This window comes from Protopterus annectens, chromosome 5.part0 (genome assembly GCF_019279795.1).
Source record: "Protopterus annectens isolate FY-2018-M chromosome 5.part0, PAN1.0, whole genome shotgun sequence".
Taxonomy (NCBI): domain Eukaryota; kingdom Metazoa; phylum Chordata; order Ceratodontiformes; family Protopteridae; genus Protopterus; species Protopterus annectens.
The window spans coordinates 311,852,203-311,875,555 of NC_056735.1; the positions used below are offsets into that span (position 1 = coordinate 311,852,203).

Consider the following 23,353-nt stretch of genomic DNA (forward strand, 5'->3'; position numbering starts at 1 on the left):
ACCAGTGCTACATTTTGCCCTTTTGCTGCACTCCAAAAGAGATATCTTTTCCATTTCGCTGAGTAAGTTTTTCTTGTTGAGGGTCTGCGAGCTTCCAAGATAATGTCTTTAACCCTTTGAGATAAATCTGGGTTATTTTGTCTTATGCAATGCTCCAAGCAGCTAGCTGCAGTGTTTTCAGGTTCGGATGCAGGGTTTTGAAGTTGTTCTGTGTTAGCAGTAAAGGAACCTGGGGTAGAGGCCATGCAGTCCCGAGACATACTCCTCAGTAGTGGGTACCAGTGCTGCCTCGGCCAGTCTGGAGATATCAGGATGATCCTTGGGTGGTCTTCTTTGATCTTCAATAGCACCTTGTGCATCAAAGGAAGAGGTGGGAATGCATATGCTGTCAGGTTTTCCCAACTGAAAGATAGAGAGTCCACCTTCCAAGCAAGTGGGTGGTATGTCCTTGTGCAGAATTTTTTCAATTGGTGATTGTGTGGGGATGTGAATAGGTCTATTTCTGGTAGTCCCCATTTCCTTGTGATGGATTTGAAGATGGCTGGATGCAGCATCCATTCGTGGGCATCCGTGGTAGTCCTGCTTAAGATGTCTGCTAGTATGTTCTCTTTCCCTGGCACAAATATTGCCTTGAGCTGTATGTTGAGGCTTAGGGCCACATTCCAGAGATCCATTGCCATCCAGCATAGAGGATATGAATGTGTGCCTCCCTGTTTGTTGATATACCACATAACTGTGGTGTTGTCCGTCCTTATCAGCAATTGTCCCTGTTGGAGAAACGGTCTGAATGCCTGAATTGCCAGTTTTACTGCCAGCATTTCTTTTTGGTTTATGTGTAGGCTTAGCTGGTCTTGAGTCCATAAGCCTTGTATGCACTTGTCCAGCATGTGTGCCCCCCAACCAAGGTCTGAGGCATTTGTGGTGATAGTCTGGCTTGGTTGAGGGCTGTGGAAGGGCAGTCCTTTGTTCAATTGACAGGCCTGAGCCCACCATCGGAATTCTTGCTTCAGGCATGGAATTATTGGAATTTGGGTTTCTAGGCTGTGCTTGTGCTGAGACCATAAATTCCTGAGGTACCATTGCAACTTCCTCATATGCAGTCTGGCATGTGGGATCAAAATTATGCAGGATGCCATGTAACCCAGGGCTTGCAGGACTTTCCTTGCTGTAAGCTGGTTCTGCGTTGTTAATGCCATGAAGTAGAGTGGAAGGTGCTTTTGTTTTTCTGCTGTGAGGGATGCCATTTGATTTGATGTGTCCAGTTCTGCACCCAAGAAAGTTATCCTTTGGGATGGCAACAGCCTTGACTCTTTTATACTGACAGTGTATCCCAGGGCTTGCAGTAGATGAATGACCCTTTTCAAGTCTTTTGTTAATTTGTTTTTGTTGTCCGCTTGTAGCAGGCAGTTGTCCAGGTAAGGGTAAATTTGAATTCCCTGAAGCCTGCAATGAGCAATTACTGATGCCAGGCATTTCGTGAATACTCTGGGTGCAGTAGATAAGCCAAAAGGCAATGCTGAGAATTGATAATGCTCTGATCCTGCAAGAAATCTGAGGTATCTTCTGCAATTTGGTCGTATGGGGACGTGCAGGTATGCCTCCTTGAGATCTAGAGTTACCAGCCAAGACTCCTTGCCCAGCATGGGAAGAAGTTGCTGTAGAGTCAGCATTTTGAATTTTGGGACAATGAGGTATGTATTCAGTGCGGACAGGTCTAGAATAGGTCTCCACTGATTTTCCTTCCTTGGCACCAGGAAAAGTCTGGAGTAAAATCCTTGCCCTTGTTCCATAGATGGTACCTTTTCTATAGCTCTCATCCTTTTTAAGTTGTCTATTTGTTCTAGAGCGTTTGCCATTTGATTTGGAGGTAGGTTTGGCATTCCTCTCTTCCTTGGTAGAGTATGGAAGTGAAACCTGTAACCTTTGTCTATTGTCTGTAAAATCCATTTGTCTCTTGTAATGCAATGCCAGTTTACTGAAAATAAGGCTAGCTTTCCGCCTAAAGGTGCTTCTAGTTGTTCCCTGGTAGGCGGCTTCAGAGCCAAGTCACTGTGATTGTCCTGTGGAAGTGGTAGTGGCTGGGTCTGCAGCAGTACTTCGCTGGTTGTTAGGCTGCCACTGACGTCCTCTGTAGGCACCTCTGGATTGACCTCTGCCTCTTGTGCACCTATTCCTGCCTCTCTGTGCTCTGTTGGAGTCTGGAAAGGACCAATTCTTGGAAGGCCAGTTCCTACTAAACCTTGGAGGCTGGACCTGTAAGAAATCCTTGACTGTCTGGACAGATTTTGCTTTCTCTTCCACCTTCTTAAGCACTTGCTGTGCAGGAGAGCCAAACAAATTGTGTTTATCCATGGGAGCATCTAGGAGCTTTGATTTTACATGGTCTGGTAAGGACTGCTATTTTAACCATGCATGCCTTCTGATCACGGTACCAGTCATAGCTGATCTAAAGGAGGCCTCCAGTGCATCATAGCCGCATTTTAAGGAATGATTACTGACCTGCTGTATGTTATGTACCATTTCCTGAAGAGATTTTCGGTCTAAAGGTTCAGGTGAGGACAGCTTTTTAGATAACTGATCTAACATAAATTCCTGATACTGAATCATGTGGAATTGACAGTTTAAGGCCCTAGCCGAAAGAGTTGCAGAAGTATAAACTTTTTTACCCCATCTCTCCAAGGCCCTAGATTCCCTTTCAGAGGGGAGTGGGTTTTTGGCAGAGGTAGCTGCTACCGCTTTGGGGCCCTGTGAAACAGTTTCAGGATCTGCAAAAGGAGCCTTATACAAGTGATTATGTGTGTCCGGAACCCTGTAGTATCTGTCGGGCTTAGCAGGGGCCGGAGGGAGTGAATCAGGAGCAGTACAAGCATCATTAAATGCATCATCCACAACTGTAAGTACTGGAGGAATGGCTAAAGGCCTATGCTGTGGCAAATGCAAAAAATTTCTAAGCCTTTTCCTAGAGTCTGAGAAATCCTGACCCTGCCATTGAAATTGTTCCCTCATAGCATGCAGGGTTTCCCCAAAGGAAAATTCCTCAGGAGGAGAGGCAGAAGGAATGGAGTCTTCTGCATCAGAGTCCTCATATGGAGAATAAGGGCCCTCAGGAGGGTTTGTATTTTCTGATTCGTCTGAGGAGTAATCAGTGGAAACTGGCTCAGGGGGTTCTGCTCTAGGCCTCTTCTCTGGAGGAGGTTGAGAGGCCCTATCAGGGTGAGACTGGGATCCCCTGATCAAAGAAATGAGATCCTCTGCTAGACTAAGCATTTGAGTACTAGAGCTAGGCCTGTGAGAGGGGGCTTTAGTAGGCACGGCCTTGGAAGATTTAGCTGCTTTAGCCCTGGCAAAGGCCTTAATTGACATGGATGCAGGGGGCCTAGCAGCTCCACGTGCAGGAGAAGATACATCTAGGGGAATAGTATCTGATAAATCCTGAGAAACTGTAAGAGCAGGAATTTCAGTAGCAGATTCAGCCATGCTGGAAGAGGCCTCGGTAGCAGGAGGCATGCTTTCGGCCGAAGGAAGAACCGCAGACTCGGTTTCAGCCGAAACCGAGACACTCGCGGTTGGCTTAACCCGAAACCGCGGACCGCGAGTGTCGGTCCTTTTCCTTACGCTTTTTAGCTAAATGCGAAGTTGGAGTCTCCGACGGCATGATATAAGCAAAAGCGGAGCCGAAAAACTCCTCTGCAAACTCCGACCGACGTCTAAGCGTTCGTTGGTTGAAGGAAGCACAGGCTAAACAAGCTGCTACGTCGTGGTCTGGGCCTAAACAAGGTAGGCAGTAAGAGTGGAAGTCTTTATGAGGTATTTGTTTCCCACAAGTTAAACAGTTATTCACTTTTTCTGACATCGGCTGAGGCAAGAAAGAGTCCCCAACGGGGTACTTAGCTTTTTAGAAGTCTTCGGTAGTAGTAATCTCTGAATCTGACCGACCGGCACTTGCGAACAGCTTCTGCTTCGGGCGCCACGCGGCAAGAAAGACTGGGGAAAATGGCGCCGGCTGATGCCTTTATACCCAAAGAACTGCAGCTATGATGTCGGGTGAAGTGCGACACCAGCCGAGGCCAGACCCAGACTTTGGAATCCGGCCGACCGAAGGGCTGCCTGAGGCCAGGACAACCCATTTGTTAGGACTGCAGATGCATCCTTGAAGGACATCTTTAATATTTTGAAGGTGTGAGAGGCTGTCAAATTACTGTAATGTAAATGATGCAGGAGTGAATAAGGGTACAGTCATTGAATGAAAAGAGAGGGTGTTTACATGAACCCTGTGGAAAAGTCATTGATCTTGCTTGTTGGAGAAGGGCAGTACATATGCACATAAGATACACAAGTTGAAATACATTACTGCGGCCATTTCTATTTTCACTTTGTTCAGAATCTGACATCAGAGGGGTACATATAAGACGCTTGTCTTTTACAGATAACGAGAAGAAGCAATCTGTGTGTGAAAGCAAAGGGCAGTTAACATGATCTCATTTGAGTGATCCTGTTGCCTCTTGTCTTAGATAGTAAATGAGTCTGACAGCAGCAAGGTGGAAATACTTTACTATGGATATTATCTTTCATTTTCTTCTCAATGAGACATTAGAAGTTTTCAGTATGTGCTATTACTTATTAATTTTTTTTTGGGGGGGCGTAATACCAAAAGGTTAAAGGCAGAACTGTCTGAGAAGTAGCTGGGGTGGGAGAAGGGGATTAGGGTCTTGTTTGACCTTGCTAGAGATGGTCAGTCACTGAGGCATATACCAGACAAGAGTGAAGTGGATCAATGTAAACCAGAAAAGCTGAATCAATACCCAGGTTAACTGGCAGCTGTGCCCTTTTTTATCCTTGGACTAAATGTGATTTGAATGCTGAACCAGAGAACACAGCAACAACACTTTCAAAGAGTGCATAAGATGAACACAGAACAAAATATTTTTTTTTTTGAAAAACATTTACAGTCTCAGTGGCAGGTATGACTGTGGAAATAGAATCAACAGCTATGTAGCTGCGCCTGACAATATTTGTCATGATATGAATGCACTGTAAGGAAGGAAATTAACTTAAATAAACCATGTTATCTGTATGCATGCCACACTAATTACTGAAATATAGTTAACTAATAAACTGAGGACAGAAAAAAGCACCAGCAATTTAGCCATAAAATGGCAATAGTAATCCATGCAATTTACCAAGGTTTCTGCCAGAATGCACATTTTAAACAACCAGCATGAGGAAAAAAAATGACAGAGCATAGTGCACAGACGTAGCTGAAACAAAATAATCAAAGCATTCAGATGGGTAAAACCTAAAACATGCACAAAAAACACGGCAGTGCTGCTGAAATATTAAAAATAAGCCTAAACTTCGGAGACTCTAGAGATGCTTCATACCTTCTCAGAGTGAAGGATGCTGGAAATAACAGCCCAAAACTCACTGTGGTTAAAGGGAGAAAAGTGCAGCAACTGCTATGCAGTGTAGTGCTAACATGTCAATTAACTGAATAATTTTTGACATCCAAGAGACTGGCACGTCTTCAGTTGTGCAATGGAACCAGGAGCGGCCTTAGGTCAGCTGTTGCCCTAGGCAAAAGGGCTCCATGGTGCCCCCACCACACCACCCAGTGCCCCCATTCTGGTCTACCTACACCAAATAAATACAGGAAAAGTGCCCCTACTAGAACAGCACCCTAGGCAACCGCCTAGTTGGCCTATGCCTAAGGCCGGCTATGAATGGAACTATATCAATGGTATTGCAACATTCTGTGTCTTCTCACAAATGTGCTAGCAAAGAATATTTGTGGGACACCAATAGGACTCTCTGTTGACAATTACTACACTGTAGAATATGGATACTGCTTCCAGAAGCAGGATTTTCTTTAACAGTGTGGCATTTCTGAATAGACTGACCTCAGATTCAATGTAATCACTTCTGCTTTCTCCTTATTGGAAAGACTTACCTTTCCTATTTGGCTTTTACTGCTTGCAGCCCTGCATATTGTAATTTTTTTGCAGTAACCTCAATGGATTAGATAGAATGTACAATTACAATAAATACTCACGTGAAGAACTTCTGTGGGGGTGGGGGTACTACATCCATTACTGTTTACTTTTGACCCTCTGCTATTATGCTACGGGATAATATTAAAATTTTGAAATATATATTATGGTTGACTCTTAACCTCAGCATAAAATGGATACTCTATTATCCTATAGTCCTCTGTGAAGGAAAGTATAGCTAAGTTAGGAACTCACTATAACAGAAGACTCAGCAAAGACTACAGTATTGTAACCAAGTGCTAGGATCAGTTCAAAAAGCATTTTTATAGCCCTACTATGACCAGTTCAGTGATTGTGATTTTTATCTGACTGAGAAGCAACTGGGAGCTGGCCAAATGGCTAAAAACAATGCACAAGTCTAAAAAATGCTTACTGGACAAGAAGTATTTGCCCAGGTGAAAAGAAAGCAGATATACTCCCCTATAGACAAAATGCTATTACCTTTGATACTTGAGGGTGAGTAGCTTCCTGTTGCAAGACCATAGTCTCAAAGGTCTACAGTTATGGTATCTCACATACCTGCACACAATTTACAAATGATCATGGTGCAAAAAACCTTAAGCTTACTCTTTGTACAGATCCTCCTTCATATTACCTTTTATTCTCAGGATCCCGTGCCACCATTACAAATGTTGCATTTAATACTGGGCTGAAGACACCATCATGGTCCTAAAAATGTTAAAGAAACACACACCATTTTAATTTGTAAATAATTACACCACATACAAAGGAGTGAAAAAATTCTGGACAACAGTCACTAGTGCTTATGTTTTCTATCTAATTAAGATGTCATTGCATAATGGTAGAAACAGTAAAATATTTCTTCAGACTACAGTAGACAGCTGCCATGAGCAAGCATATTAAGACAACAAATCAGTAATGCTTCTACAAAAACAATACATCAATGTACGTGTAAGAACTGATTAAAATGTTGCTTGAAATTATGTTTTCACAGACATCTGAAACTCAGAGAAGAAAGAAACTGGGTATCAAGCTGGTAGAACATTTATGTGACTTCTGAAGCTCTGGGCATCCTTACTATGCTTCTTTACATCACACCAACATCTCTAATTTTTCACAAAGTAGTCTACAGTGAATGTGTAATGCACCTCAATAACCTGCATGTAAAGTGTAAACCACACTAACTACAACTCTCTCTTAATGTGGTTTACTCAAACTACCATTACATATTGGTAGAGGAAAACAATTACATACATACTTATGTGGAAAAATAATTATGTAAAGGTTTACAACAGATATGTAATGCCCGATGCATTATTTATTTTGGGTCTGTGCATCACCTGGGTGGTTCCCATGATTCATGTGTTTGGCTCATGTCTGACTTGTATCAAATGTTCCTGTGACAGGATTTCCCACACAGTCATCTACTTATAAGGTACACACAAACATATGATAGACAGACAGGTCTACAATACATGGCCTGCAAGCAGGCTAAATATAATGTTAATTGTTTTGTGTTGCCAACAATGCTAGCTATGTACTAGAGTCCTGACTGATTACCTCCACCTGCAACCCCCAGAGCACACAAAAAATAACATAACTCAGCACATGAACAACATGAGATAATGTGGACCAGGTATTCAGCCTACTGAAGTGACACTTCTATGGCCTAGACACATCAGGAGGGGCAGTGCAATACAGACCAGACAACAGCAGCAAGACATCTGTTGGATGCCAAGGTGAACAACATGGCACTGTGTATTTTTGTCTATTTGTATGCACAGTGCAAAGCTGCACAACAGGGCATTGTGCAACCATATCGAGAAGAATGTTAACATCTTGGCAGGGACTTCCATACAAGTTGTGCCAGCGACAGAAGAGCAAGAAGCAGAGTCATGAGAGGAAAACACAACAGAAGTACCGCAGTCAAAGGGAAGGCAAGCACAATACATTGCAACACTGGTAAAGAAGCAGTATCCAGTTTGTACTCTCTTATACAGGTGAAAGGACAGAATGACAGGTGATTGTAACACTATGAAATAGGATAGGGGTCATGAAATAGGATGGGGTCATGGGAAGTGTATACCTAGGCACATACTCTGGAAGATTGTGGAGAGTCACAGATTACGTCCTTCAGTGGTGAAGTCAAGCTGCCATGATGTTACTGTCAGCAATACCCACTGAGTTGGTTTGCAGTACTGGAGCTTGATAAGGTCAATTTCAGGGAAGGGGTAGAATTACAAGACACTGAGAATTCACCCTGAAAGGGCGTGCTGTGTATTGATCTTTATCAGCATCATTGCCCACAAACTGGTCAACCACAAATGGGCTGGTAGACTGTATGCCCATTTGTGACAGTGATGCTGACTCACAAACAGTTTCTGTATTCTGAATTGGGATGGTCTTTGGCCAACCTCCCCACATCCAGAACCCTTCATGGCCACAGAAGTCAAGGCCACTGTTGGCTAACCATATGGGGGTTGTAATGTGTCTCAAGGATGCACATTTGGAGGCAATCCTTGCCTTCAGCATCCTCAGCAGCACTATGTGCTCCTTGACCCTACAGTCCATTTTACTGTACACTTCCTACATGTCCATCTTTAAGCCATGAAGCACACTAGTCATCTCCACAAATCTGCTGGTAGCAAAGAACTGTGCCTATATAACTAGCCTGCACATCAACTAGTTAATGCCAAGTGCTGTAACCACAGCACAGATGGTCACCCCACAATCTCTCCCTCCCCCATGGTGGGTATGTGCACCTCAGAGGTGGTGTGTATTTTGGATGCTGTGTGCACTAGGGACACAAGTGGAGGCCTTGAGGGTCAACTGAATAAAACATGACTGTAATGCCTTGATGAGGTTTCTATGTTCGGCCTGTATTTCTACAGTAGCTTCTGTAATGGTGGATATTGGTGATCCCTCCTCCTGTATTGCTGCTGACAGTGCCACTGTGTCACTGGACCATACTGTCAGCATTATTAACCACAGATACCATGCTGACATTAGTATTATTTTGATCTGATGTGCTGGGCCCCACCCCACCTCCTGTAGAACTTGTGAAAGCAGGAACACATAACAGTAACATAACAGTATGTACACACACATGCTTGCAAGCAGACACACACATGCACACATGTGCGCCCCTATACCTTAAGTCATGCATAGTACTACACACTAACAGTACAGCATATTTTGGAAGACATATCTTGTTATGCAGACTCTTGCAGTTGCACATCAGAGGTGCCTAGAAGGACAGACATGTAGGGGTCACTGGTCAAGTCTTCCCTTCAAACATGCAGTGGAGTGTGCTATATTGTACTTTAGTGGATACTGCTAACCTGGCACTTCCCTAACAAACAGTCCTTGCTTCAGTCCAGCTCCTACATCCAAGTGCCATCTCTGTCTATTGAGGGGAGCACTTCCCCTGGTCAGTGAGCAAGGCTAAAGACTCTTCAGTCTCAGTCAGCCACTTCAGTATTGATAGTCCACCCCCTGTAGTAGGCTTATCTCAGTGTCTTAAGCCCTTTGTGGAACCTGTTGTACAGATCTATTATGAATGCCTACAGTATTCACATCCTGCACCAGCCTTTGCAAAATCTGGTCCTGCTATTACTTGTCCACTGCAGAACATGTCATATGTATACAGGACCTGCAGCAGAATTTCACTGTCCTTTGTTGTGAACTTCTCCAGGTGCTGCCTCCCTCAGATGGCGATGCCAGTACATGTCATCATGTGGATGATACACGTCAGTCAGTGGGAGTATACGGTATGCTGTGGGATGCTCACACCTAAGGCTATAGGCCCCCTTTATGCACTTGTTTATCAGCTGTAGTTAGTGCTATACACCGCTTTTTCCAATTACATACTGGAGCCTTGTCTCAACAAATGGCCACTAAAACCTGAAGACATTTCCTTTAAAAAAAATCCCATTGTACATGTTTGCTCCCCTGACAGCTGAAGGCAGAGGTGCATGTTATACCAGTCTCCTGGCTTCCCAGTTACATATATGTCATACCTACACAACTGTAAATAACATCTACCACAGGATTCGTTGTTCTTGCTGAGTTAATTTACTAAGTAGGACTCCTTCCTTCTTTGTGAAGTGACAAGTCATAGGATCATAGAAGTTACTAGGCTATTGGTCCTGAGGCCCTTATAACCCTAGCCAAGAGTTTAGCCCATGTTTAGACAAGTCAGCACCAGATGCCCCTGTCCAACAGGGACATGGGTAGAATCCCAGTGATGTACTTTCGGTTTCCCATCCAGTTATCCGGGTTGCGCTTAAAAATAGGTAAAGAGATACTCTGCCTGACATGGAGAGGGCGTCTATTCCACAAATGAGGGAGTCTCTGGGACACAAATCTGTCCCGCCAAAAAGTCCTATTGATGTCACAGACCAGATTGAGGCCGCATGTGCAGGTTACTCGAGTGGAGATTTACTTGCGGATATGCAGCAGCTCCATCAAGGCAGGGTCCGAGATTGCCTTGTATGCCAGACAGAGATCACCTCTGAAGAGTCTGTATGAAACAGAGTAGAGGGATAGTGCTTTTAGCCTGTGTATGGTAGATTTTTGAGGCCCTGGATTCTCCTGGTGAGGAAACTCAGTGGTCTCTCCAGCTGTTGCATGTGCTTTCCGAGGAAGATGTCAAATGGGGTGTTGTATTCAATAATGGGCCTTATAAGGGAAGAATAAAAAGAATACACTGTTATGACCTCCTTGTCCCTGGATGAGATGCCCTTACATATGAGGTGGGCCAGGTACAAAGCTTTCCATACAACGGAAGTAACATGGTGATCAAAAGTCAGGTTGCTATCAACTGGGTGCCCAAATCCCTCACAACTGATTGCGTGCTTAGGACGTAGTTATTAATGTGATAATTTGTGGGGACGTCACTCTCCCCAAAGAGATGATGCATTTTTTGGTATTCAGCTTGAGGCCATGTTTCTGGCAGCAGTCATTTGTTTGGGTGAGAGCCTCTTGGAGGATGTCCACATCACTAGGGGAATTGATGACCACACCAAGCTTGCAGTCATTTGCAAACTTGATCAGCCATAGCCCAATGGTTTTGGCCTGCACCTCAGAAAGGTATATCCCAAATAACAGAGGCTTCAAGATTGAACCCTGGGGTATGCCACTCATTATGGGTCACTGCATGAGGTGGCTTCCCCTATTTTGACTAGGTGGGCTCGTTCAGTGAGCCAGTTAGCTACCCTTCTGGAAACATATGGATTGATGCCTAGTTGAGAGAGTCTACCTATTATGCTTGAGTGGGGAATAGCACCAAGGCTTTGGCCAGGTCAAGGTAGGCAGTGTGCACTGTCTTCCCCTTGTCCATGGCTTTGGTAATTGTCTCAAAGAAGTTGACCAAATTTAACAGACATAACAATAATTTGATGAAGCCAAACTTTGTGGGATCGAGTGTTTGGAGGTTGCTAATGTCCTTGTTAATAAGGTCCATGATAATCTGTTCCATGGCCTAGCAGATCACGCTAGTTAGGCTGACGGGTGTATAATTTCCCAGATCAGTGAATGCTTCACTTTTGTGCAAAGGGATGATAGTGGCTGTCCTCCACTCAGCTGGGACAAAGCCGGTACTCAGGCTTTGGTTGAACAGGGCACCTAATGGTGCTGCAAGTTCCTGCCTGAGTTCATGCAGGATGCAGCCTGGGATGTTATCGGGTCCCATGAAGGCTGTATTTTTTGTCTTTGTGAGAGCAGTGATGACCTGTTCCCTAGATATAAGAGGAAGGGGGCAGGTACTGGTAATGTCCTGATTTACTGATGGGGGGAACACAGGGGTGAACTTTTCGCTGAATCTGTCAGCCAGGAAGTTTGCTATATCTACGGCATTTGTATATGTGGTGTCCTTGACCACCAGTTCTGAACAGATCTAGGTGCTTCCTTTGACAATGCGGACATATGTGAAGAAGGCCTTATGATGGTCTCTAGTAGATGTGGCCAATTTGGACTGAAACTTTGCTTTGGAGGACTTCACTAGTGCTCTTATTTGCTTGTTCAGGCTAAGGAGAGATTGCTCCAACTAGGCACCTGCTCCTTCTTGGTTCTGGACAGCAAAATTTTCCTTCTGTTTACAGAGTCCATTTATTGTAGATGTCCAACACACAAGTTGCTGAGGATGATTTAGTCCTGTCAGGTATTCTTGATTCCATGCATCCATATAAATGGTCATACAGTGCTTTGGTATAGTTTTGGATACTGGAGCCAGTTCCTAGAGAGGGAGAGAGGACTGTGAAGCTGTTTATACCACCCCTCAAGAGGCTGTAATCAGCTTTGGAGAAGTTTTTTTGTTTGACCCTAGCTAGGGGGGGGGGGGGCAGGGGGAGATGGTGACTTCAAGAGTGACTGCTTTATGGTCGGATCTTACCCGGGAGGATGATACTGCAGGGATGCTGCAGTGGTTACGCATGTTACTAAAATTTCTCTATTCCACTACTGTAAAGTAATGAGTAGTGTTGTGAAAAATAAGGCAACGTTTTATGATATGCAATTAACTACCAGTTAATACAGTGCTTACACTTATAAAGCTATTTGCATCTTCACTGTTCCTCAATCAGTACCATAGTGTATTGCACTAGCAAACATTCTGGCACATCATGGTGACCATGAACCATATGACCAGTAAGCTCATGTATAAGGTATGTGCCACAGTACAGAGATATACCCATTCTTAGTGCTAGGGGCATACAATAACCCCACGATGCAGTACTGTACTATATGACAGGTGACCCACAGTAACCCCGCACTGCAGTGCTACACTACATCACATGCAACCCACAAAAGTGTATTCAGGTACACAGGTCTACCACTTTCCTCCTCAAGTGGACCTGTGTGAGTGGCCATAGCTACTTCAAGTGCTGCAGAATGCAGGGCTCCAGCACCTGCTGGGCAAGTATGACAGGTCATTGTAGAAGGTGGATGCCTGGCGTGGGATTGCCAGGCTGGCGAGTGATGCCACTCTGGTGGCACCAAACTAGAAAACCTAGTTAGGGCGGGGCAAATGGGGGGCAGCCAGCTCTAGCGCAAGGTGCTAGGGGGCACAATCAACTGATGCTGATCAGTCGGTACATTACCTGTAGTTATTTCCCTACTGGCATTTCTAAATGTCAGTACGAAAATTAATTTGTATAATGCTTCTGGGGTCAATATGGAAGTACTAGCTAAGCTCTTTGTATGTGGTCTGAGTTGTAACAAACAGTTTGCTACAGTTTTTAAAAAAATAATTTTTTTTGCTCCTCATTTAGATACAAGGGCTGTAGAAGACCTAGAGCTCCTCCTTAGGAATCCACCTTTGGATTAGGATTCTTCCACCTCATAAGAAGCAAGTTGTCTACAGCTTCATTTCTACCAGACAAGTCCCCACTTGGGGAATCCTACTTTACAGAACGTATTGCCTTTTTAAGGTTACAGGTTACAGCACATTTTTCTAATTGTTGACTAAAAGTGCATTTTTTTTCTTTTATAAACACCAAACCAAAGAAACAAGGGACAGAAGGCTCTCCAGTTACTTCATTTTACTCAAAGGATGATAAAAAACTAAGAACATTTGTAAAAATAAATCTCACTGAAAACTCAAAACTCAGGAAGGCACTTGAGAGGAGGAAGGACCAGCAGAGCTCTCTAGAAAGCCATGAAGGATGGCTGTAGCAAAACCAGCTCTAGCTCTGGAGATTATATCCAACTTGTGATGCTTGGTAAATGTATGCAGATTCCAGGTAGCTACTTCAAGAATAGAGTTAGTATCCAAACCCTTGAAAAAAGCACCAGAAGAAGCCACAGCCCTAGTAGAGTGAGCCTTAATACAATAAGGAAGGTTCTTACCATGAAAGAAATAACAAAAAGAAATAGCTTTTGAGATCTAAGAAGAACTAGTTCACTTGGATACAGCTTAACACTAAGTAACCAGGATGAAAGGAAACAAAAGAGCTGATCAGATTTCCTAACAGTCTGATAGTCTTATCCAAATAAAATTTGAGTAGTCTGTCCAGATTGCAGAGAAGGGAAAAAGTGGGCAAATGAATAGACTGATTAAGGGCATCTCATTCAACGCCTTGGGCATAAAAGAAGGATTAGTACACAAGGACACCCTGGGAGGTCTAATATGAAGGACGCCTTTTAGGAATTGTTTGGCCTCAAACCTAGAAGCTAATGGAGGAGATAAAGGCAGACAAGCAGAGAAAGCTGATAAATGGGCATTAAAAAGAGCTATGTACTTACCATAACTTGGAATCTGTGCGATCCAGTGTCATTATTCATCACGGATGGGTCTTGGATCCAATCTCCGAGCCGGCAACTGAAGGACAGATCCAGAGCTCAAGCTCCTCCCCTTCCCATGACTCCTTGCTGACCTACAACCTCAGATCGAGTTTGCTGGATAAGGAATTGGTGTCAGGACTGCTTATAGTACTAAAAAAAGGCCCATATAGGAAGACATCCCTCCATACATACCAGATCTCCAGAAGGTAGGAGGAAGGTGGGTGGGAGTGTGACGAATAATGACAATGGACAGCACAGATTCCAAATTATGGTAAGTACATAACTCTTCATTTGATATTACCTGTGTCATTATTCATCAAGGATTGGTCAGAGTCCCCAGCTACTATTAACCCTGGGAGGCCTCAGAGAAGGACATGCTGGAGCACAGTGGAACCAAAGGAACCTCTGTTCCTCAATATCAAGTCCAACTTATAATGCGTAACAAAGATGTGATGATTGGACCAAGTAGCAGCGGCACATATCTCATCCAAGGAAAGTTTGGCCAAAAAGGTGGAAGAAGTAGCCACCGACCTAGTAGAGTGAGCTTTAACTGGTTTTGAAAGACTGATGTGCCTGCTGTCATAAATGAAGGAAATACAGCTAGTGATCCAACGGGAAAGTGATACCCTTGGCAACTGCCAAACCTTTTCTGATGTGAGAAAAGGCTACAAAGAGCTGATGCGACTTTCAAAATTCTTCGGTCCTCTTAAAATAAAAACGTAATTGTCTATGGGCGTCCAAACAATGCAACATATTCCCTTTGATGGAATAATTAGGGAAGAAAACAGTGAGCTGAACAGATTTGGTTAAGGTTGGCCTCCAATGCTATCTTGGGAATGAACGAAGGATTAGTTCTGAGAGATACCCTATCCTTACGAAAGACATAAAGGAGGCTTGATACTAAGAGCCTGCAGCTCAGAAACCATCTTGGCCAGAGTAATAGCCACCAATAAGGCTGTCTTCCAGGATAGGAATTTGAGATTACACGATGCAGCGGGTTCGAAGGGCTTTTGTGTCAAAGACTGCAGCACCAAAGTGAAATCCCAAGGGGGGAAGGGATTTTTGAAAGGAGGTCTGAGGAGAAATACCCCTTTAAGGAAGGCTTAACAGAGTCTGGAAGAGAAGGTGGGACTCTGGTTCAAATGAAAATTTGAGATGGCTGCCACCTGAAGTTTAATCATGGAGAAACTAGCCCCTTCCTGGAAAAAGGAAGCTAAAAACAGCTGAATGTCAGGAATAGGGGTTGAAAATGGGTCAAGATTTTGTCGTCTAGCCCAAATGGAGAACCTTTTCCACTTGCTACAATATACCTTCCTAGTAGATGGTTTCTGAGAGGCTAAGATAATATTCTTCACTGGAGAAGAAAGCCTGGACTGGACAAGGAGCATTGGAATTGGAGGAACCATGCAGTTAACTGAAGGGATTGAAGATTGGGTAGAGGTAGTCCCCAAGGGTGAGAGATGAGATCCGGAATGGGGTCCAATATCCAGGGAGGATGTTTCAAATGAGACCAAAGCAGGGAGAACCATGTCTGGCGAGGCCAAAAGGGGGCAATGAGGATGAGAAGGGTCCTCAGGTGGTGGGCTTTCTGCAGAACTCTGGGGATGAGCGGAGTTGGAGGGTAAGCATACAGGAGTCCCAATGGCCAATAGTGAACCACAGTGTCCCTGGGAGACTCCCCCTCTGGGGTGGGTCAGGGCAAAGTAACTGTTGCATTTGTGGTTGACAAGAGAGGTGAACAGGTCACAGCAAGGAAGACCCCAACGGTTGAATATCCAATGTGCCACTAATGGATTCAGCGACCACTCGTGAGGACTCGGGATAGACCTGCTGAGTTTGTCAGCTAACATGCTGAAACTGTCGGGTATTTGCTTTGCAAGAAGAGAGCACCAAGAAGACAATGCCCAGTCCCCCACTCTCATGGCATCTCTGCACAGGGGATAAGACTGTGTTCCCCCATGCTTGTTGATGTACCAGACCACCGCCATGTTGTCCATTTGAATTGCTATAGTCCCAAGAGGGAGACACTCTTAAAAGGCTTGCAGCATTAGAAGGACTGCTCTCATCTCCAGAACGTTCACATACAATTTAGTCTCTACAGGGGACCACGTGTCTTGAACAGTCCTTCTCCAAAAATGCCCCCCCCCCCCATCACAGTTGGGAAGCATCCGTGGTCACTGTGGCCTTGGGCTGGGGTAGACAAAAGGGCCTGCCTGTAAACAGATCTTGATTCTGAAGCCACAAAGCAAGATGGGTTTTGCACACCCAAGAAATCCTGATGGTCATGGACAAGGGGTGAACCTGAAATGACTACTGAACCGCCAGGGTCCACTGCAAGATCCGCATGTGATATCTGGCAAGAGGCACTAGCTGAATGGCAGCAGCCATTGAGCCTAGTGCCTGCAAAACTAAGTGAGCAGTGGGATGATTGAGAGCCAAGCAGCTGAAGGACCTGGTCCCATATTATTTGAACCCTGCAGGGAGGGAGTGCTGCAGTCTCTGACACCGTGCCTAGAAGAACTCAGATAAACTCCAGATTCCAACAGGGTGAAAAATTTGACTTCGTGAGGTTGACTGTGATCCCCAGATCATGGAAGAGGTGAAGATTATAGTCAGAGGCCATAGACAGTTGATGCCTCGTGGGGGGCATAAGGAGCCAATTGTTCAGGTATGGAAAGACATGGAATCCTTGCAGCCAAAGATGAGCTACTACCACTATCATGCATTTGGTAAACACCTGGGGGGCTGTGGTGTGTCCAAAGGGCAGGACTTTGAACTGGTAGTGATAGGCCCTTAACCGAAAGCACAGGTATCTCCATGATAGCACATGTCCTTGAGATCCACTGAGCGCATCCAATCATCCTTGCACAGAAGAGGCAGAAGGGACTATACAGTGACTATCCGGAACTTGGACTTCTTGACTGACAGGTTCAGCTCACTGAGGTCCAAAATGGGACGCAGGACCTCGGTCTTTTTTGGTACCAAATAGAAGAGAGAGTAAATTCCGGATACTTATCCTGTTGAAACCTCCTGAATGGCTCTTTTTTGAAGAAGGTCTTGGACCTCGAGATGGGCCAATTCCCTTTGGCAGGGTGGAACGTCTGGGAGAGATTTTGGAATAGGAGATGACTGGAAGAAGGGTATGAAATAACCCCTGGAAATGATCTTTAACACCCATTGATCTGAGGTGACACTTGTCCAGGCTAGTGGGTGAAGGGGCAGTAGTCGCCCAACTGCTTCCATGGTAGGACAGCTGGGCAGCGCCTCAGGAGCACTGAGTGGGCATCTCCAAGAAAGGTTCCCAGGAGCCCTGGTAATGCAGACCTCCTCTGCCTCTAGGATGGTGTATGCTATTGAATCCCCTACCCCGGCCGGTAGAAGAGGATTGCTGTGGAGCATCCCGGAAGGAGGACAGAGTCCTGTGGAACCAAGTGGCTTACTACCCATCTGATTCTTGGAGAAAGATCAATGGAGAGTAGAAACCTTGATTCCGACCACGGACAGAGTCTTCCCCTCCTGCTCATTGCGGGTCAATGTCTCTCTGACAGATGGGCCAAACAAGGTTGAACCATCAAAAGAGGCGTTAGTAAGACACACCTTAAAAGGTTCGGCAAACCCTCAAAGGTGAAGCCAAGCGTGCTGTCTAATGGCAATGACTGCGGCCGCTGCTCGAGAGGTGGCCTCCAATGTGTTGGAGATCAACCGCATCGAAGCATTAGCCAGGCCAGTTAGAGTAGAAAGCTTCAGGGAGATCAACTTGAGACTCTCCAGAGGCAATAACTCTGAAAAGGAAGTGAAGAGTTCTGAGACCAAATAACTTTGCAGCCGGCTGAAATGTGCCATGTCAGGTCACTGAGGTGAAAATGCGCTTTCCGAAATCGTCAGCTGACTGAGACTCCCTGTTTGGGGGATGGACCGTGGAACTCTGCTTGCCGAGCTCCTTCTTAGTAGCTGCGGCCACCACAATAGCATCAACGGGGATGCCCTTACTACAAAAACTTTTATCTTTTGGGGACTAAGAAATTTGTCTGCCTTTTTTGGGTACTGGTTCCACTGAGTCCAGTTCCTTCCACGCCCTGCTGGCGATAAGTTGCATGAGCTCATCAGCAGAGGGGGACACCCAGGAAGAAGACGGGCCCATCCAGAAGGCTTCGGGAACATGGACTCCTCTGAAGACAGGGTGGGGGAAGACCAACTGCCTCTTTGCTTTAGGATCTCGAGGATGTCCCTGAAGGACACTTCCTCAGTTGGACGTCTGGGGGATCCGTCTCCCTCCTCAAAAGTCGTGTCCTCGGTGAGGGACTCTCTAGGGGCGTCCAAGTGCCTCCACTTGCATGTCTTCTTCCGAGGGGGCTCCTCTATGATGGGCTCTGGGGACGACTCGGAAGTGACAGGGACCCCAACTGGGGTAATGCCCATCTGAAGGCGCTCACAGGAGGGTGGACCCTGGAAGAATGATGTAGGCTCATCGCCCAAAGTCAAGAGGAGCTGGGGAGGACCTAGAGATGAAGGTCAGGTAACTGCTCAGATGGAGAAGGTCCTCTTTACTGCTCTGAATCCCGACAGGCTGGACAAAGCCCCCCTCTCCTCCCCCACAGCCACAGTCATATGGGAAGGAAGGAGGGACTCTGACCCAGCGAGGATGGCTCCAGACGATATGCTTCCCAGAGTGGAGGCTCTCAAGGGGAGGGAATGGTCTGAAAACTCCAGGCCAAACCCCCGGAACCCGTATTGACCTTGTGGAGCTGAGGAGTAGCCAGTTCCGAGGCCAGTGGAACAGACCCAGACAAGGGACCCTGATGAGGTCGGCAAGGGGAGGGATGGTTGACATCAACTGCCTCTCACAGGGAATGCTCTGATCCTGGAAATCCAAACTCACGGGGGGGTTGGATGAGTAGAGTGGAGTTCTGCAGATGGAGAAGATCCCATGGGCAACTAAGCTGGGGATGGTAACAAACCCAACTCTATTTGGGCTTTGAGGGAACTCCTCATCATCCTATCCATATCAGTAGGGAGCAGACTTTTGGAAGATCTGGAGAACACCAAAGAATGTCCTGACCTGGCTGGAGACCCTGACACTGCCCTGCAGTCTCGGGAGGGAGACCAACTACTATGCCTTGGGCCCGAACTTTTAGACCTCGAGGGAAAACTGTCTATGATTATCGGATCCGATATGACCTTCTGATCTGAATGCTTCATTGGCACCAAAGACTGATCTGACAAATGGGTCAGATCCAAAGCCAGCATGTGCAGAGTCATTTGCGAGGACCTCCTGGGATCTGAGGCCTTGGGTCTGATAGATTGACCAGAGGCTCTTGGAGCAGAAGAGTTCAGGTCCAAAACCAAACAGGCTGGGCTCAGATCTGGGGATCTGCAATCTGAGAACCTCATTCTTTTTCCAGGGGGAATCCCTCAAAGAAGAGGAGGAAGTTTTCCTTTTGGGATCCAGAGGGGCTTTATAGGGGGAACCGGAGGGTAGAAGTCCCCCTTTAGCAAGTCCCTTGAGCAGAAGTTTATTCCTGCTATCCATAAGAGCCCTAGTGTTGAATGCGGCATGTCACATTCAACAATGAGGTGACTCTTTCCTAAACACTGAACATACTCCTTATGCAAGTCGGAATGGGGCATCTTTTGACTGCACGAGGAGCAACTCTTAAAGCCCAGGGTCTTATCAGACATGTGCATGCACAGACACACACACACACACACACACACACACACACACACACACACACACACACACACACATACACACAGGGGAGGAAGAAGGGGGCAGCTAAGGAAACCCTTAACCCAAGCTAAGGAAAGGAACCTGAGAAAAAGGAGGGAACCAACAGCGACAAATTTAGACAGCTACAGGAGGGGTGGAAAACTCAACTAACTATCCAGAAAGGAGATAGGGGAAATAAAAGACTACATACTGAAGAATAGGAAGGAAAAATCCCGAAAAAAGGAAAACTTAAGTCACTTATCTGAAATCTTCACTTGAGCTGCTGGAATCACGTCCGAGCATTTCAGCGGCAAACAAGATATGAATTTGTAGGTCAGCAAGGGGATCATGGGAAGGGGAGGAGCTTGAGCTCTGGATCTGTCCTTCAGTTGCTGGCTCAGATCTGAGGTTGGATCTAAGACCCATCCATGATGAATAATGGCACAGATAATATCAGGTCAGAAAAATGAACCAACCAGACAGAGCAATTCAAACCTCTTTCAACTGAATAAGTAGGATTTCCTAGTATTGCGTTTCCTGGGCTCCTGCAGGACCCTTTGCACATCCTCAGAACAAAAGTGTCTATGTGGAATCAAAATCCTACCACTCACAGTGTCAGCTGAAGAGTGGTTAGCTGGGGATGGTTGAGAGATCCCTTGTCCTGTGGACCCTATTGGTCCACCCTGTGAGGTAACTTGCAATGATTGCCCTTGGCTAAATGTAGAAGAGGGAACCAATGCTGTCTCAGCTAAAAGGGAGTCACTAACAAGATTTTGGGAGCATCCTGTTGAATTTTGAACAGGACTTTTGGAATGAGAGGAAGGGGAATGAAAGCATAAAGAAATATCCCCTCTCACACAAAATAGAGGAAGTTGTCTGTTCAGAGGGGAGGCAAGTAGATCTATTTGTGGAGTACCCCACCAGTGGACAATGTCCAGAAACACATCCCTGTGAAGCATTCATTTGTGGGATTGAATTAAAGATCTGCTGAGTATGTCTACCACAATGTTTTGACCTGAGGGAATGTAAACTCTCCGAAGAGTCACTTGACACTGGACAGTAAGATCCCACACTAGGATTGCCAACCAACAAAGATGATAAGATCTTGTCCCCCATTTGTTTACATACCACATCACTGTGGTACTGTAAATACATTGAGAGGACCTGGAGAGAAAAGATGGTGAAAAGTCAAGAGCCTGCAGAAGAGCTCTCATCTCTTTGATACTGAAGTGCTCTTTCTGTTGAAGAGGCGACCATACCCCCTGCCCTTTTAGGGATCCAAAAGCTGCTCCCCATCCCACGTCTCAAGCATCTGTGAACAGCTCTGGAGAGGGAAGAGGGGGATGAAAAGGGAGCCCTGGATTTAGAGATAACTGCTGGATTATTCACGAGTAAAGTTGCTTCTTGAGACAAGGCAGAAGAGGAACCACAAAGTCTAGGGGATGCACATGTTAAAGCCAAACTGTCTTCAGAAACCAGCAAAACTTTCTCATGTGGAATTGGCTAGAGGGAGCACAGGGGTGGTGGATGCCATGAGACCCAGAACTCTCAGAAACTCTCTGGCTATAACAGATGCCAGAGGAAGAGTTTGAAAGAAGGAAATGAGTGACAAGGCCTTGGGAGGAGGCAGGGATGCTAGCATAAGCACTGTCTGGATCCTGCACCCCAGAAAAACATGGTCTTGAAAAGGAGCCAAAAAAAAAAGACTTTTTGGAACTCTGGTCTTTGCAGAAGGAAAATGGCAAAATTGAGATTTTGCAATAGGAACTCTGGAGAGGATGCCTGAAACAAGAGGTCGTCCAAATAAGAAAATACTTGGATCCTCTGAATATTGCGAAAAGCAATAAAAGAAGCGAGGCATACCCTTGGGGCAGTAGAAAGGCCAAAGGGCAAAGCAAAGAACTGAAAATGCCAGAAAGCAACAGAAAAATGTAAAAACTTCCTGAAAAGGAGATGGATTAAATATGGATATAGACATCCTTGAGATCCAGACACACCATATAAGCCTGAGGAAGCAAGAGAGGGATCAAGTCTGAAGGGACAACATTCAAAAGGAAGGCACCTTCAGAAAATTGTTTAGATGAGACAGGTCTAGAACTGGTCTCCTAGTACCCTCTTTTCTGGGTACTAGAAACATCCTGGAGTAAAACCCCCTCCCCTTTTGGGACACAGTTACCTCCCAAATAGAACCCCAGTGAAAAGGTCCTGAAGCACCTCTGATAGGTAGGAGAGGTGCTCCTGAGGGGGCTGATGAACACTCATATAAGTGGGAAGAGATTTTCAAACTATGAAATACTCCTGGCGAATAATGGACAGGACCCAGGAATACTGAGAAATCTGTAGCCAAACAGGACGAGAGGGGTGAAGAAAAAGAGGAAAGGGACTGGGAAGAAAAGGAAAGTCAGACAATACCCGTTTTATCTGGGAAAAGGAGACTTCTGATGCACAGAAGTCTAAGTAGCCTTAACAGGAGGAGCCCGCTTGCCACCCTTTTTACCTTTAGGAGGGCAAGATTGCCTGCAAACAAAGGCTTGCTTATTAGGGTAGTTTCTCCAAAGTTTAGCCACAGGAGAAACTAATTATTAAGTTCCTGTAAAGCCTCGCCTTTATCCTGAAGGAATTTAAGCATAGCAGTAACAGCTTCACCAAACAAGGGTTTATCAACAGGGGCATCCAACAACTTAGCCTTAATATCATCAGGCAAAGGTTGAAGCTAAAGCCAAAAATACCTACTCATCATTGACCCAAAAGCAGCAGCCCTACAGGAAGCATCTGCTGCATCATAACTACACTTGATGGAAAGACAAGCTATCTGGGAAGAAGTCCCTAACACAGAAAGCGCAGAAGTTTTCCCCCTCAGAGTCTGGAAGATCAGGAATAACCTGACAAGCCTGGGATAGGAGATCCAACAAATACCTGGACATATGGGTCTGATAATTTACAGCCCTTAAAGCCAAAGTAGCAGAGGTGTAAATCTTCTTGCCTAGCCTTTCCATGGTCCTGCTACCTTTATAAGAAGGTATTAACTTGGGAGAAAAGAGCAATTGAGATAGCTTGTCAGAAGCTACAGACACCACCGAGGTGGTCAGCAGAAGGACACTTGTACAAAAATTTTCAGTCCTCAGGCACCCAACAGAATATATTAGGTTTCTTGGGAGCAGGGGGTTGAGAGTCTAGAACCTTAGAAGCATTAGAAAATGCATCCATAAAGGCAGCCAAAGCAGGAGGAACAGCGGAAAGTTTAGGAGACTCCATCTGCAGCAGCTCATAGTATCTTTTATGAACCTTAGAAGCCTGAACAAAATCCCATTTAAAGAACTCCATCATCCTGGAGATCATGTCCCCAAAATAAATC

General features: G+C 45.4%; 1 protein-coding gene across 1 annotated transcript in view; it reads right to left on the bottom strand.

The window, feature by feature from the left end:
- ACOT9 (acyl-CoA thioesterase 9) overlaps positions 1-23,353 on the bottom strand; it is an 825,297-nt gene that overhangs the window by 396,472 nt on the left and 405,472 nt on the right. Inside the window, exon 8 of the mRNA XM_044072291.1 lies at positions 6,643-6,716. Coding sequence (XP_043928226.1) covers positions 6,643-6,716 — 74 coding nt within the window. The remainder of the gene's footprint in view (positions 1-6,642; positions 6,717-23,353) is intronic.